General features: G+C 36.3%; 2 protein-coding genes and 1 long non-coding RNA gene across 6 annotated transcripts; all 3 read right to left on the bottom strand.

The window, feature by feature from the left end:
* Window positions 1-4,695: 4,695 nt before the first annotated feature.
* On the bottom strand, window positions 4,696-8,826 carry LOC122035026 (PRA1 family protein A1-like). Of its 4 annotated transcripts, none has more exons than XM_042594387.1 (5): window positions 8,400-8,826; window positions 8,145-8,185; window positions 7,961-8,039; window positions 5,317-5,390; window positions 4,696-4,931 (listed from the first exon to the last, which is right to left on the bottom strand). In XM_042594387.1, exons 1-4 carry the CDS (start codon window positions 8,555-8,557, stop codon window positions 5,330-5,332), a joined length of 339 nt encoding a protein of 112 aa, XP_042450321.1. In that variant the 5' UTR covers window positions 8,558-8,826; the 3' UTR covers window positions 4,696-4,931; window positions 5,317-5,329. The 4 variants fall into 4 exon arrangements, 2 of the variants coding, with proteins under 2 accessions (XP_042450321.1, XP_042450322.1); XM_042594388.1 differs by having other exon boundaries at window positions 5,317-5,381; XR_006126864.1 differs by lacking the exons at window positions 4,696-4,931; window positions 8,145-8,185 and having other exon boundaries at window positions 5,318-5,381; window positions 8,400-8,542.
* Window positions 8,827-9,481: 655 nt separating this feature from the next.
* Window positions 9,482-9,919, bottom strand: LOC122035285. The gene is made up of 3 exons (XR_006126943.1): window positions 9,883-9,919; window positions 9,709-9,812; window positions 9,482-9,619 (listed from the first exon to the last, which is right to left on the bottom strand). It is a non-coding gene; the product is annotated as an uncharacterized LOC122035285 (long non-coding RNA).
* An 85-nt stretch (window positions 9,920-10,004) lies between these two features.
* On the bottom strand, window positions 10,005-11,645 carry LOC122034049 (zinc finger BED domain-containing protein RICESLEEPER 2-like). Its single transcript, XM_042593185.1, has one exon. The coding sequence runs from the start codon at window positions 11,643-11,645 to the stop codon at window positions 10,005-10,007; it is 1,641 nt and encodes a 546-aa protein (XP_042449119.1).
* Between the last annotated feature and the right edge of the window lie 1,839 nt (window positions 11,646-13,484).

The raw sequence follows: 13,484 nt of genomic DNA, 5'->3' as shown, positions 1-13,484 counted from the left end.
TCAGGAAAGAAATAGTAAAGTAATGCATAAGGCTATGTTCAAACATCTAAAAGTTAACAAATTCCATATCAAAGAGGTTGTAGGGCCACTTGGATTCAAGAAAAATTGCGATTCAAGCAATTTCTCATTGCTCTCTATGCATGTTCAGATGAGGCTTGAAAATATAAATGCTGGAAGGACAAAAAATCTCAACCAGTCCTCTTTTGATTTAAATTATCTATGATCCAAATATAAAGTATGTCACACAAAATAGAAAGTGTGATCCAAATAAATTTCTTACTATTAAACTAGAGAACAGAGATGATCCAAATATGAAGTATGTCACAAAAAATAGATAGCAAAATGAGAGATTTACCGGTGAAACCATAAACCCTAATACCCACAATCAACACTAAATAGAAAGAAGGAGCTTTTACCAATGAAAACCCTAATTACCGGAAAAGGATTTTCGGGATGAGAGAAAACATAACTGTGCGGTTTGGTGTCGAGGGATGATCATGACATAGGGAGAACTCGCGTAGGAGAGAACAAAGTCACCGTTAAATCTCGGTGAGAGAGGTGATTCGGAGATGGAGGAGCGGCGGCTAAGGTTCTGCAGAGAGGAAAATGCGAGGAATGGGTTTTTGCACTAAAATTTTTTTTGTGCGTCAAAACTTTTCTACACGCGTTAGCGACTTCTCATCGCAGCGGATGATGACATGGAACTTGCCATATCACCAAACTGCACGAAACCACAGGACTATCACCGCAGGAGATGAAAATTATATATATATATATATATATTACGGACCTACCTTAGGGACAAGTGGATTTTATTTATTTATATTTTTGATTTTTTTGTTTTATTTTGTAGTCCTTCGTTTATTCTAATAAAATTTTACTTTTAAAATTTAGTGGTTGGATTATATATATATATATATATATATATATATATATATATATATATATATATATATATATATATATATATATATATATATTATGGGTTCGCTTATATAGCATTGAAGTTATCCATGGGATGCTCGGTTATAAAGTTAGAAAATGACAGAGGGATTAATTTTCGACGGCCGCATATTATTGGGAAAAAAACTCTTCTCACCTCATAGCCACTTGGCGATTAGCTATAAACTAATCTTATTATTTATCTTCCTTCACATAACTAGGGAACAGGTTATGAGGGGCGCCTTGGGTAAGTGTAATCATCTTTTTACTACAATATAGCACAGAAGTTGAGTGCAGCGCCCAACCTGGTGGAGTTCCTCAAGTATCTAGACCAATTCAGGAAGACGAAGGTGCACGCGGTCGCGTGCACCCACTTCCCCTCCTCCTGCCACCAAGACCCTATGGCTAGCCCACCCGTCAGGTCTGGGGCTCCCTCGACAATCTTGTCGACTATTTATTTGTATTTAAAAATAAGATAAATTATTAAACCACGTAGTTTAAGTTTCATATTATCCAGATCACGTAGATACTTTGAAAATACCTAAATCGTGTACTCGATACTCATTTTAGCCGTTCGCTAATTTGTTTTCGCTTGTCGAATCAATTATTACAGTGTAGCAATCGATTCGGTATGTTATGTGACCAAAAAAAGATTTTTTAAATTGATTGCCACAATTAGTAGCGGAGGCAAGGAGGCGCAGCTGCGCAAGGGTGTGCGGAAGCACCCCTGCTCCAAAGCCCTAGAACCAACTAGCTGTGAATGCCTTGGTGAACGTGTACTGCCTTAGCTCCATTGGAGGAGATTACGTTTCCACCTTGCCGAATCCACTGTGTCTTCTCAGCGTGTACCCTCCGGCGGCTAAGGATGAGAAGCATAGGACCCTGACCGCGGCTCGAGCGTTTGAGCTCCGCAGGTGGACGAGGCGACCAACGGAGGCAGAGGCAGAGGGAATGGGAAAGAAGACAAGGCAGTGAGATAGGTGATGGAAGGTCTCCCTCATCACCACGGTTTGATGCGGTGAGCGTGACGATTTGAGCAGCAGTGGCAGCTTTCATTTCAGCAACCTCCTCGGCTTGTCCTCCCCCGAGTATGGGTCACGTGCAAAGCAAAATCTGATGCATTGAGTGAGACCTCGCCATACTCTCCATCAAAAAACCACTAACTTGGTCTTGGCCCATATATTATTTTGTATTTTTCCCTTTTTTTATATACTATTTAAAGTCTTCCACTTTATCATTCAAGCTTAATAACTAAGAAAATAAATAATTTTATTGATTGGAGTAATCTCGAACCTTGAAGTAATTAGAACAATTTTATGATGCTAAATAACAGTACAAGTACAGGAGAAGAATCAAAATCAAGAAATGGAATTATGAAAGTAATTAACTAGTCATTTGAGGGTTTACAAAACTACAGCTCTCACAATCAAACAAAGATTGCATCAAAATCTCCATTTCTTCCCCCTTTATAAACCTCTTCACTAAAGTTACATTTGGTTGAGTGTAATATAATTGAGCTTGTAATGTAATCAAATTTATAATATAATGTAATGTTATCTTGATTACATTATTACGTTTGGTAATATAATGTATGTAATCTTTGATTACAAAGGTGATTACATTTTTTTGTTTGGTATCCATTATTTTTTATAAGGATTGTAATTCATATTATTATAAAATAACAAAAATATCCTACGACCTCTACCGATGACTACTGTACTTCTGTCGGAGCTTGCGGCGATTGGCGACGGTCGGCGACCGACGACGGCGGCGGCCAACGATCGGCGACCGGTGGCGGCGGTCAACGACGGTCGGCGATCGGTGACGATCGACGACTGGCGGCGATGATGGCCGGCGACCGACGGCGGCGGTGGGCAGCACCTGCGATCGGCGGCGGCGACTGGCGATCGACGGCGACTGCCGACAGCCGGCGGCCGCCGACCGACAGCCGGCGACCGCCGACCGACAGCGGTGGCGGCGGGCGGTGGGCGGTGGGCGAGCAACGACTGATTAGGGGTATATTCGGCATTCAAATTTTGATTAAACAGTGACTTCGTAATATAATCGGATTACATAGTATTTACTTTGTAATCCAGATTACAAAACTTCACTACATTTTGTAATCGAGATTACATTATATTATAGGTTTAAAGTTAAAACAAACAAAATAATCAATCTTGTAATATAATTCTGATTATATTACAAGGCAGATTACACCCTACCAAATGTAAATGAATGATAACCAAGTTCATATCTTAAAGCCAGAGATGCACTATCAAAAGAAACAGATAGATTTCTCTGGGGAATTGCAATGGGTAGTCAAGACCACCATAATCAATGGGGCTCGAAGGCGGTTGGTTTATTGGTGATTATGCCATTATCACAAGGTGATGCGATGATTTTTTCATCTAACGATCAGATCAAATGGATCAACAAACTTAACTTCCAGTGAAGATGCAGGAACCATGGCCTGTAATGACAAAGGAACTCAATTCAAAAACATCATGTAACAATGACATTGTTGATGAATATTATTCTGAAAGTTACTCTCAATTTTTATAAATGTAACAGTTACAGAAATCTTATGCTGCGGTGCCTTATGTGCGGTTTTGCTGCGGTACTTGCCACGTCAGCAAGAAAACACAAAAAAAAATCAGCATCTGATTTATATCTGCACCTGCGAAGAAGAAGACAAAGAACAACACAGAAATCTAGGCCTGGACCGATCAGGCTCCAACCTGATCGGTCTGGGAGTCTCCTGATCGGTCTGTGGACCGATCAGGCCCTAGGCTGATCGGTCCCCAGACCGATCAACCAACTCTCTGTGAGAGTTGGCTTCGAAGCCTGATCGGTCTGTGGATCGATCAGGCTATAGGTGGATCGGTCCACAGACCGATCCCCCTACTTTTTTCTGCCTCCTGATCGTTTCCTGATCGGTCTGGTGACCGATCAGCGTTGATTTTTTTTTGTTTTTTCTCGCTGGCGTGACAAGTACCGTAGCAAAACCGCACATAAGGCACCGCAACATAAGATTTCTCGTAACAGTTAACTGATCAAATAAACAAATAGAACAGTAAATCCATGGAACTCTCAATTGACTGAGCCAAACTTACTAGGGTCAGTAGTAGTGATTATGGCTGAATTATTGAAGTTACAAGTTCCACCGTTGCCTCTCTCTTTCTAATAGTAGTCATTGTAAGTATAAGATGTTGGATAAAATAATCCATCGTCGGAGATTTTAGGAATTAATTGAATTTAAATATACCAAACTAAATTCAATTTATCTATCGAGATGACCTGAATAGATAATCTCAGGTTGCTAGAAGAAACTAGTTTCTACCAAGTGTTGAACATAAATGAGTGACCGGCCGAGCGAGCGAGCAGACAGCCAAGCAAATCGAGAGAGGGCCCGAACAAGTGATTGACCGAGCAAGTGAGTGGCCGAGCAAGTAAAGAGGTTGAGCGAGTGAGTGGCTACCCCATTGTGGTATATAATTTTAATATGTTTTACAACAAATAAAATCGTTGTCTTTTATCACTTTTGACAAAAAAAAAAAAAAAATCCGTTGTGGTTACATACTATTTACAACGTTTCTAACCGTTGTCTTTAATGTTGATGTTGTAACATGATAATAACAAACAATCATTCTTTATTTAATTATAAACAAACCACGTACCAATACAAAACTAAATATTTACTACAATCAATCCATGAAAATGTTATCTTCAAAATTTTAAAATTAACTACACACATCAAAATAAGAAAATAATAGTTGTATAATCGAAATCCAAAATATGCTAGCTAAAATATACAAAAAGAGTTGTACACTCATCAAACTTAGTAGTATCAAACCATAAATCACATGTTTTCCAATTACGATGTTCACTATATGGCTTCTTCGCATTAGCAAGGCAACCTAGAAACTAAAGAAAGCTCACTCCTTGCATCAAAAATCCTAATCCTCATGAATTGCCCCTGAGCTACGTACCTGCAAGAGAAAGTCAATTAATCGATACTTAAAACTCAAACCATTGATTTAATGTAAACAAAGTCAGAAGGAGAGAAATTAAACAAACCTTATCAAAGAAAAATATAAAATATAAGAGAAAAGATAATTGTAGTAACTGCATGAACTGTAACCAGAGAAAACGAGGAGGTTTCTTCTTTTCTCCTCTATAACTGAAACTTTCGAATACTAGAAAAAAAAATGGGGACAAAAAAATCTATGATTTTTCCTTATCTATAACCAAATCCTGGAAAGCAACTTGTAAACAAAGTTCATAGAATATTTTAGAAGCTATTGATTGACAACCATTCAAGGGGAAATCTAACATGTAAGTATAGTTATATAAAGAAGCTATTGTAAAACTTACTTGAGTCAAATTGCTAACTTGGATATTGAAGCTTTGAATGGCTGCAGTAATGTCCCTCTTTGGCACTGTAGTTTCTTCAATAAGGCTACTTGTTAGATATGTATTTAAATACACACTTTAAAATTTAAACAATGTTAAATAAGGTCCAATACATTATAAACCAAAAATTATAACAAGTATGAGGTCAAAAAAAAAAAAAAAAAATTTGAACAACAAACCATAAATCTTAAATGAGTTTCATATGCTAAATAAACTCCATCAACAAGCTGCTACTTGATTAAAGGATAAAATTTCTAGTCTTATTGAAAGTACAGGATCAACTTGCAACCTTAATCAACTGATTCAAGCTATAGCGGATACAACTTGATCAACAATTATTATCTCAAAGGAGGGATCAAGGGCTTCTCGGATAAATCTGTTATAGCATTGCGGAAACTAAGCTCTGATAGGTCTTGTTTCACCATTAAATTTCTAGAAACAAAATAAAGTCATTAGTGTGTTTAAGAAAACAAAGATTTCTAATCTACTCATCTGTCAAGCACCCAAGAGGTATGAGCTTCATCAAGACTAATAATTTGTGAATAAAGTCAATAGGAGATGAAGGACTAAGATTAAGGGTACTTTCAAAGAGGAACAATTATAACGTCAAGCAAAGGGAAAAATATAGAATTAAGTATTCAAATTATACAGTAGCCCAACACCAGTAACACAATCGACTTCTTCTAAGACAACTAAGATATTAACAGACTTATTTTGCACTCATTTCTATCTCAAGAATGTTCCATTAAGAGGGAAAAAGCTAAACTAGATGCAAACTAATCTTTCCATTCGGCATTGCAAGTATTTCTTTGATAGGTGCTTGCATTTCTATGATTGGTAATCAAAAGATTTGATACAGGCAATGTACTCTTTTTTTGCCTGTGTAAAAAATATTGGATTCTTGTATAATAAACATACTTGAGAATCTGCATGAGTAATCAAATAAATATAAACATATTTGCATAATGAACATACTTGCAATCTTCACATTGAAAAGAAGTCAGAGCAATAATATTCAAGAGAATAAACAAGCATTTTGGGCATGAAACTATGCTTTAGGAAATCACAATAAAAAAGGAAAGCAAATATTTCATAATAGCATGTAACATTTTGTGCCATTTGAACCTTGTTGAGGTAATACCTTTAGTTAAAATAATACAGTTATCTAAAGGTACTGATTTTCACCATCAAGACAACGTGAACTTGTCAACATATTCAAAATAGGTCTCCTTTATGTATGATTTGATGTTATGCTAGTTGATAAAGATTTAGATAGAATAAAATGGTGAATGTTGTTTGATATTATGCTAGCTGATGTGAGTTTTAATAGAATAAACATGAAGCTTGAATTTGGAGAAAATTTTAGAAAATAAAGGTTTTAAACAAACATCATGGCATCGACAAGTAATGTCAATCTCAATAGTTTAAGGATGGTTGTATGAAACTTGTACCTTTGTTAAACTTTATACATAACTATATCAATAGGACCACTCAAATCTCCTAAATTACTTCTAATTATGTTTAAGAAAAGACTATCATTAAGTAAAACATATATAAATTTCAGCCTGATTAGCCACTTCTTTTTTCACAAATAAGACTCCTACTATATGTGATACATAACCACCATAACACTAGCTAGAAGGGATTATCTGAACACAACATAATTTTCAAACTACTCAGGTGTTTTCTCAGTGAGTCATGTTAAGATATACATGCTATACTAAAAGAGAGTAAAGCCACTAATGATTTATCTATAAGTCAAGTCAACTAAAGCTCCAGATGCAAGGTTTAGTTCTGAATTTTTATTTCCCTCTTTCATGAGAATAGAAGCTTTAGATATTATGAACCACAAAAAAAAAATTGAAAAAATAAATGTTGCCATAAGACCAATCTCTGTAACCATTATTTTGTGGCATAGTGCAGGATCAAGTTACAACGAAGAGGAAACAATAGGACAAACTTTAGCCTATCAACATTAAGGAAGACCAATGCAAATGGTCCATAAGTTACAATTAATCAAACAGAAGTTCTATTTGACAAGCAACCAGAAACATGCATACTTGAATGGATTGTAACAGTAAGGTCAAAACATCATTCACATTAGACAGCAAGGTGACGAAAATATCATGTTGTTTGTCATTTCTTTGAATTTCCTCTCATTAGAGATAATGGCCGAACAGTTGACAATGTGGAAGGAGTTTGATGTGAAATTGGCCAACATTTCACTGGGATAAAAAAGAAAGGAAATAGATCGGATTAAGAGATCAAATGTGCTTAAGGTGAAAGATGGAGAGCTGGAGACAGAATTTCAGCTCCATAGGTAGAAAAGAAAGCATTCATTTCGAAATCCCACCATAAAATGGGCCATATGCATTTTCATCTTTGTAACTCCAAGACAAAGAAACAACTAATCAATAGTATGCAAACTAATATAGTAATAGATCCGCCTAAATAAAAATAGGATAGAACATTTTATCAACTGGCGCTAAGGATTAAGTGCTAATGATGCCTACTTTTTTAAGGAACAATTTTTTGTTCTACGTATGAAAACATTGAGAATCAACTCCTCATAGTTCAGAAGCAACTTGACAATAGGCAGTCTTACCTATAGTTTAAAAATGTGTTGCTTAAACCTGTGAGAAAGGCCGCAACAACAGCAAGAGGCTTCAGAAGAAATCCCACAGCTGCAGCAAGAAGTTTAAAATAGGAGGGCATTAGGTAGGCAAACTTAATACAACAAAGGAAGTTTAAGAATATAGAAACAGACATGGCCTAGCTGTTTTTCATACCAAGAACAAAAAACATCAGGATGAAGTAATTCGTGATGTAGCTGTAATAAAAAATTTCAAGAGAAAATTTAGAAAATATCGTTCAACACTGCAGCATATTGCAGAATCCGAAAGCGAACTTCAAACGCCATAGATTATCAGCGAGGAATACCAACCAAAAAAAACATAGCATGAAAAATCAAAAATTTATAAGCAATCCCCAAAACGTCGAACGAACCACAAACGACGAGCATTTACATCAGTTATCGATCTTACTAGTAAAGATTACACTTAAGTTGACTGCTCCATTTAGAGTAGGATCTGGGGACGGTGAATCGGGAGAAGAACTCCAAGATGGAGCGCGACGGCGAGGACCACTCAACTTCATGCAGGGCGTTGAACAGATCCTCCGCGGTCACGCTTCCCCAAACCATACCTCCCTCTCAATCGGCCTCGTCCCTGGATCGGAACCCTAGAAACCAAATCCAAAGCAGCGAACCTAACTACATTGGGGGAGAAAGGTTTTCAGAGGTCAAGGGAGACTCCAAGAAATCGATCGATGGCGTGGCAACTTCGATTGACTAATACGGAAGTATTTCGCGTTTTCCTTCACGTTTAGGTTCAATCAACTTCGATTGACTAAGCGTTTAGGTTTAGGAAGGAAAACGTGAAGGGAGGAAAAACAAAGGCGTTTGAGGGGTTCGCCAGCTAGATGGGGTTCACTAGTGTGAAGAGATCAAGAAAGAAAAAAAAGTAGGTGAAGATAGTGCTGTAAATGAGCCGAGTCGAGCTCGAGCCAGTCTTAGCTCGAGCTCGGCTCGACTCGATTTAAGTTAGCTCGGCTCGAGCTCGAGCTCGATTAATCTTGTAAATTTAAGCTCGAGCTTGGCTTGATCATTTAATCCAAGGCTCGAGCTCGACTCGAAAAGCTCGAATTAAATTCAAGCTTTCAAGCTCGAGCTCGAGCTCGAGCCAAAGTCATAACCTAAGTCATTTTTTAAATTCTACAATGTAGAATACAAAATTGCAGATTATCCGTTTTCTAAAACAATCCATAGAATTTTAAAATTGTCAGAATTTAAAAACTAAAATATTCATAACCTAAGCCAATTTTTCTGTAAATCAAATATCAAACAATAACAACTTTAAATAAAAAATGACCAAATTCCTCTCTAAAAGACTAAAACTAAACATCAAAATACCAATTATTCATAAAAGAAAAAACTACTTGAACTGTTGAACATCACAAATTCACAAGTCACAACACAAATATATAATAAAAAAAACATAAATCAAAAACACAATTATATGATAAAACACTATTCTTGTTGCCAAAATACCAAACTTCATCTCAAATTCCCAACAAAATTAACCAAATCCAAAAACATAATATTCCAAATTCAAACCACCCAAACTACTCAAAACATTAAATTTCTGCAGCAATCAATATCTTCTTCTCCATATCAAATTCTCAATCATACCACCTATACTGCAACCTGCATTTAATAATACGAAGTGATATTAAGCTTAACTGAAATCTTACACTAGAAACACATGTTAAACAAAGAACTAAAATCTTACTTACTTTAACATGTGTTTAACATATGTGTTTCCATATCAAAATTCTGCAGCAATTTCCATATCTTCTTCTTTGTTTAACATGTGTTTCCAAAATTCCATATCAAATTTCTGCAGCAATCATACCACAATAATTACACCGGAAACAACATGATAAACAAAGAACTGAAATCTTACTTACTTTAAGAGGTAGATACTGGAAGAAAAATTTCTTGATAATTTTTAGCTTTCTGAAAAAGTAAAAATTAGATAAATAAGCGATTAAATTCATTAGTATGTAACATAGAAAGCTAATAATGAAATTTAACTTACTTTAGTCTTCTTTTTCAGTCCATGTATATATCGAAGCCAATCACCCCCACACAGTAGAGTCTGCACTGTGTCTGGAGAGAGAGATGAACGATAAGAATCAATAACTCTTGTCCCTGCACTAAATGTTGCTTCTGAAGCCACTGAACTCACTGGAATAGCTAAAATATCAGCTGCTATCTTTGACAATATTGGATACTGCATTCTATTCATCCTCCACCATTCTAAACATGAAAAAATTTTAGGAATCTCATTCTTCTTTAGACGACCCTTTTCAAGATAATCTACCAATTCAGATTTCTTAGTCTCTGAAGTTTCAACTTTTGCATAATATTCATCAAAATCATCCCAATTATACACAGAATTTTGTTGACTTCTTCTAACACTTGAAGAACCAAAACTCTCAGACTCAGGTAAATGAGGCACTCCTTTATTAGTTTCTTCAACAACATACTCCTCATAAAGAGAATTAATTATCTCCTTAACTTTTGAGATATGCTTAGAGGCATCCAATTCAGAATAAAGCTTAGGAAAACAAAATTCAACTGCAAGCATTTTTTTGGTTGGATCTAACACAGCAGCTATAGCCATCAATAAATTACAATCACCCCAATATTTGTCAAATTTTTCTTTCATTTTACTAGCTAATTGCTTAAGAAACAAATCTTCATGTTGTGCATAAATATCCAATGCTGACTTTATTTTTTGAACTTCTTGAAGAAATAAATTTGAAGTAGGATACTCGCTACCTGAAATAATGTGTGTGGCTGTCCAAAAAGCCTCCAACAGTGAGCAAATCTTTTGAGTTTTATCCCATTCTTCTTCTTGAGGGCAGCAACCATAAAAGGGATCACGTTCTTTAAACATCTTAAAAGCTTCTTTGAACTTGAGTGCACAACTTAACATCTCAAAAGTCGAGTTCCACCTGGTTTTGCAATCACGAATCAATTTTTTATCCTTCAACTGTAATTGTTGCACACACTCTGCAAATTGCACACGTCTTGCCTCTGAACGATTTACATATTCTACACTTTCCCTTATATTACCAATAATACCTTCAATCTCCCTCAATCCATCTTGAACGCACAAGTTCAAGATATGTGCACAACAGCGAACATGAAATAAATTTCCTTCACATGCCAATGTTCTAGACCTTTGAATGGTATCTTTCATATATCGAATAGCCAAATCGTTACTTGAAGCATTATCAACTGTAATAGTAAAAACCTTGTTTTCAATGCCCCACTCTTTCATACACTTGAAAATGGCATCGGAAATTTGAAGACCTCCCCTTGGTGGTGGAATGTTAATGAAACTTAAAACTCTCTTTTGTAAATTCCAACAAGAATCAATCCAATGCCCAGTGACAACCATGTATTCAATTTTTTTAGTCTTTGACTTCCAACAATCTGTTGTTAAACTTATTTTATCAACACACTCAAGACTTTTCTTCAACCTCTTTTTCTCAATCTCATAAATTTTCATACAATCTGCTCTGCATGTTGTCCTGCTAATTTTTTGCCATTCCGGCATTCCACGCCTCATCATTAAATTGAACCCCTCTTCATCAAGAATGGTGAATGGGTGTTCATGCATCATGATCCAATGAGCAGCTGCCTCCCTCATTTGTTCCATGTCAAATTTTCCAGAATGCAAAGTAAGAATGGATGGTGAAGCTGAATCAGTGGGCAAAAAACTCAACTTTGTTTGTTGTTCAGCTGCTCGCAAATTAATTTTTCTCTTCACACAATTTAATCTATGTCTCAAAAGACTTGATGTGGCCCCTGATTTACCCAATGTAAAAAGAGATTGACAATGTTTACATTTTGCTTTCTTTGATCCATCCACTGTATCAAAATCATTCCATACTTCTGAAATTTTTTTTCTTTTCTTTGTTTGAAAGCCCTCTTCCTCTTTTTCTTCAGCATTTTCTTGTGTTTCTTGACCAGCTGTGTCAATTTGCTTGTTGATCTCAAGATTAACCTCATTACTTTCATCTATGACACTATTTACGGTAAGTGGAATAGATGACTCTTCCATAGACATAACTGATCAAGAGATGAAAAATTACCAAATAAATTATAAAAAACTCAAACAATAATAAGAAGAGAAAGATAATCTACAAACAAAGGCAGGATTCACGCCAATATGTTTTTTGTAATTTATAGTGCATAGAATTTGTTAGAATTTAAAAAAAAAATAAAAACAACAACCAATTAAACTTTAAGGAGAACAAATTGCATTTCTGGACTATCGAAACAAATTACATTTCTGGAGTCTGGACAACCAATTAGACTCTTTCGGAAGGTAAGTGATCATGAGGGATATATATCGTTTAAGGATAAAAATTTGCCATTCTACAAAACTAAGAGGATTAGTCGGCATAACATAATTGGAGACTGCACTAGTGGTTCTGAATTCATCAAGCATGTCAGTGTGAAATTCATCAAGCATGATGTCAACGAGTTACCTGATGATGACAGCTTTGTCTACCACATCACCATGCCAAAAGCTTATAATATGAATGATGCCACTTTGAAGCCACTATTACAACCCTAGTTTTTTAAATTGGGGCTGTGAATCTTTTGAACAACCAAGTTTGTGCATTTATGGCATAAGAAACAAGAAGAAGCAAGAAATGCAAAGAACACAGTGCTTTCCGAAAACTCACCAAAAAATAAACGCACGCGAGAGGTTTGTTGGGTGTGGCTGAGACTCTGAGTAGGCACTACAGCCACTCCTGAGTAGGCACGCGCGACGACTCCTGAGTAGGAACGATGGTGACTGCTGAGTAGGCGGCGTCGCGGCGATGGTTGAGATGGCGGCGGCGAAGGGTGAGGGTTGAGATGGTGGCGGCGAAGGGTGAGGGCCGGTTGAGCGTTACGAGTTGAGAGAAATTAGGGCTGAGCGAACTTAGAAGTTAGAATTAGAATTTAGGAATTGAATTTAGATTTTAAAAATAAATTTTTGAAATTTACAGTTTTACCCAGTATTTACCATTAATTACATTAATATGCTATTAATAGAATAGATAAAATATACTGTGACGGCCCAGTATTAATGTGACACCAAACTTATTAATAAACATGAATAAATAAAAAACATATATTATACATATAGCTTGGCTCGAAAAAGCTCGACAAGCCATCAAGCCAGTATTATAACAGCTCGAACTCGGCTCGAATACTAAACGAGCCGGCTCGAGCTCGGTCAAAATCAAGCTCGAGTCAAGCTTTGACCGAGCGGCTCACGAGCGGCTTGACTCGTTTGCAGCCCTAGGTGAAGAGATCGTAAGTTGGACGGAAATACTTAGGGATCGAGAAGGTAAAGAGGGGGAATGCGACGGCAAAAAATTTCTAGGAGAGGGAAAGAAAAAACGCAACGGCAAAATATTGCGAAGGGGAAAAACGGTGAAGGAAAAAAAACAACAGTATTCGACAACACTTAATAGACAACGGTTTTCAAAATCGTTGT

Source organism: Zingiber officinale, chromosome 11B, assembly GCF_018446385.1.
Source record: "Zingiber officinale cultivar Zhangliang chromosome 11B, Zo_v1.1, whole genome shotgun sequence".
In the NCBI taxonomy this organism is placed as follows: Eukaryota; Viridiplantae; Streptophyta; class Magnoliopsida; order Zingiberales; family Zingiberaceae; genus Zingiber; species Zingiber officinale.
This window is presented reverse-complemented; position numbering and strand designations above follow the sequence as displayed.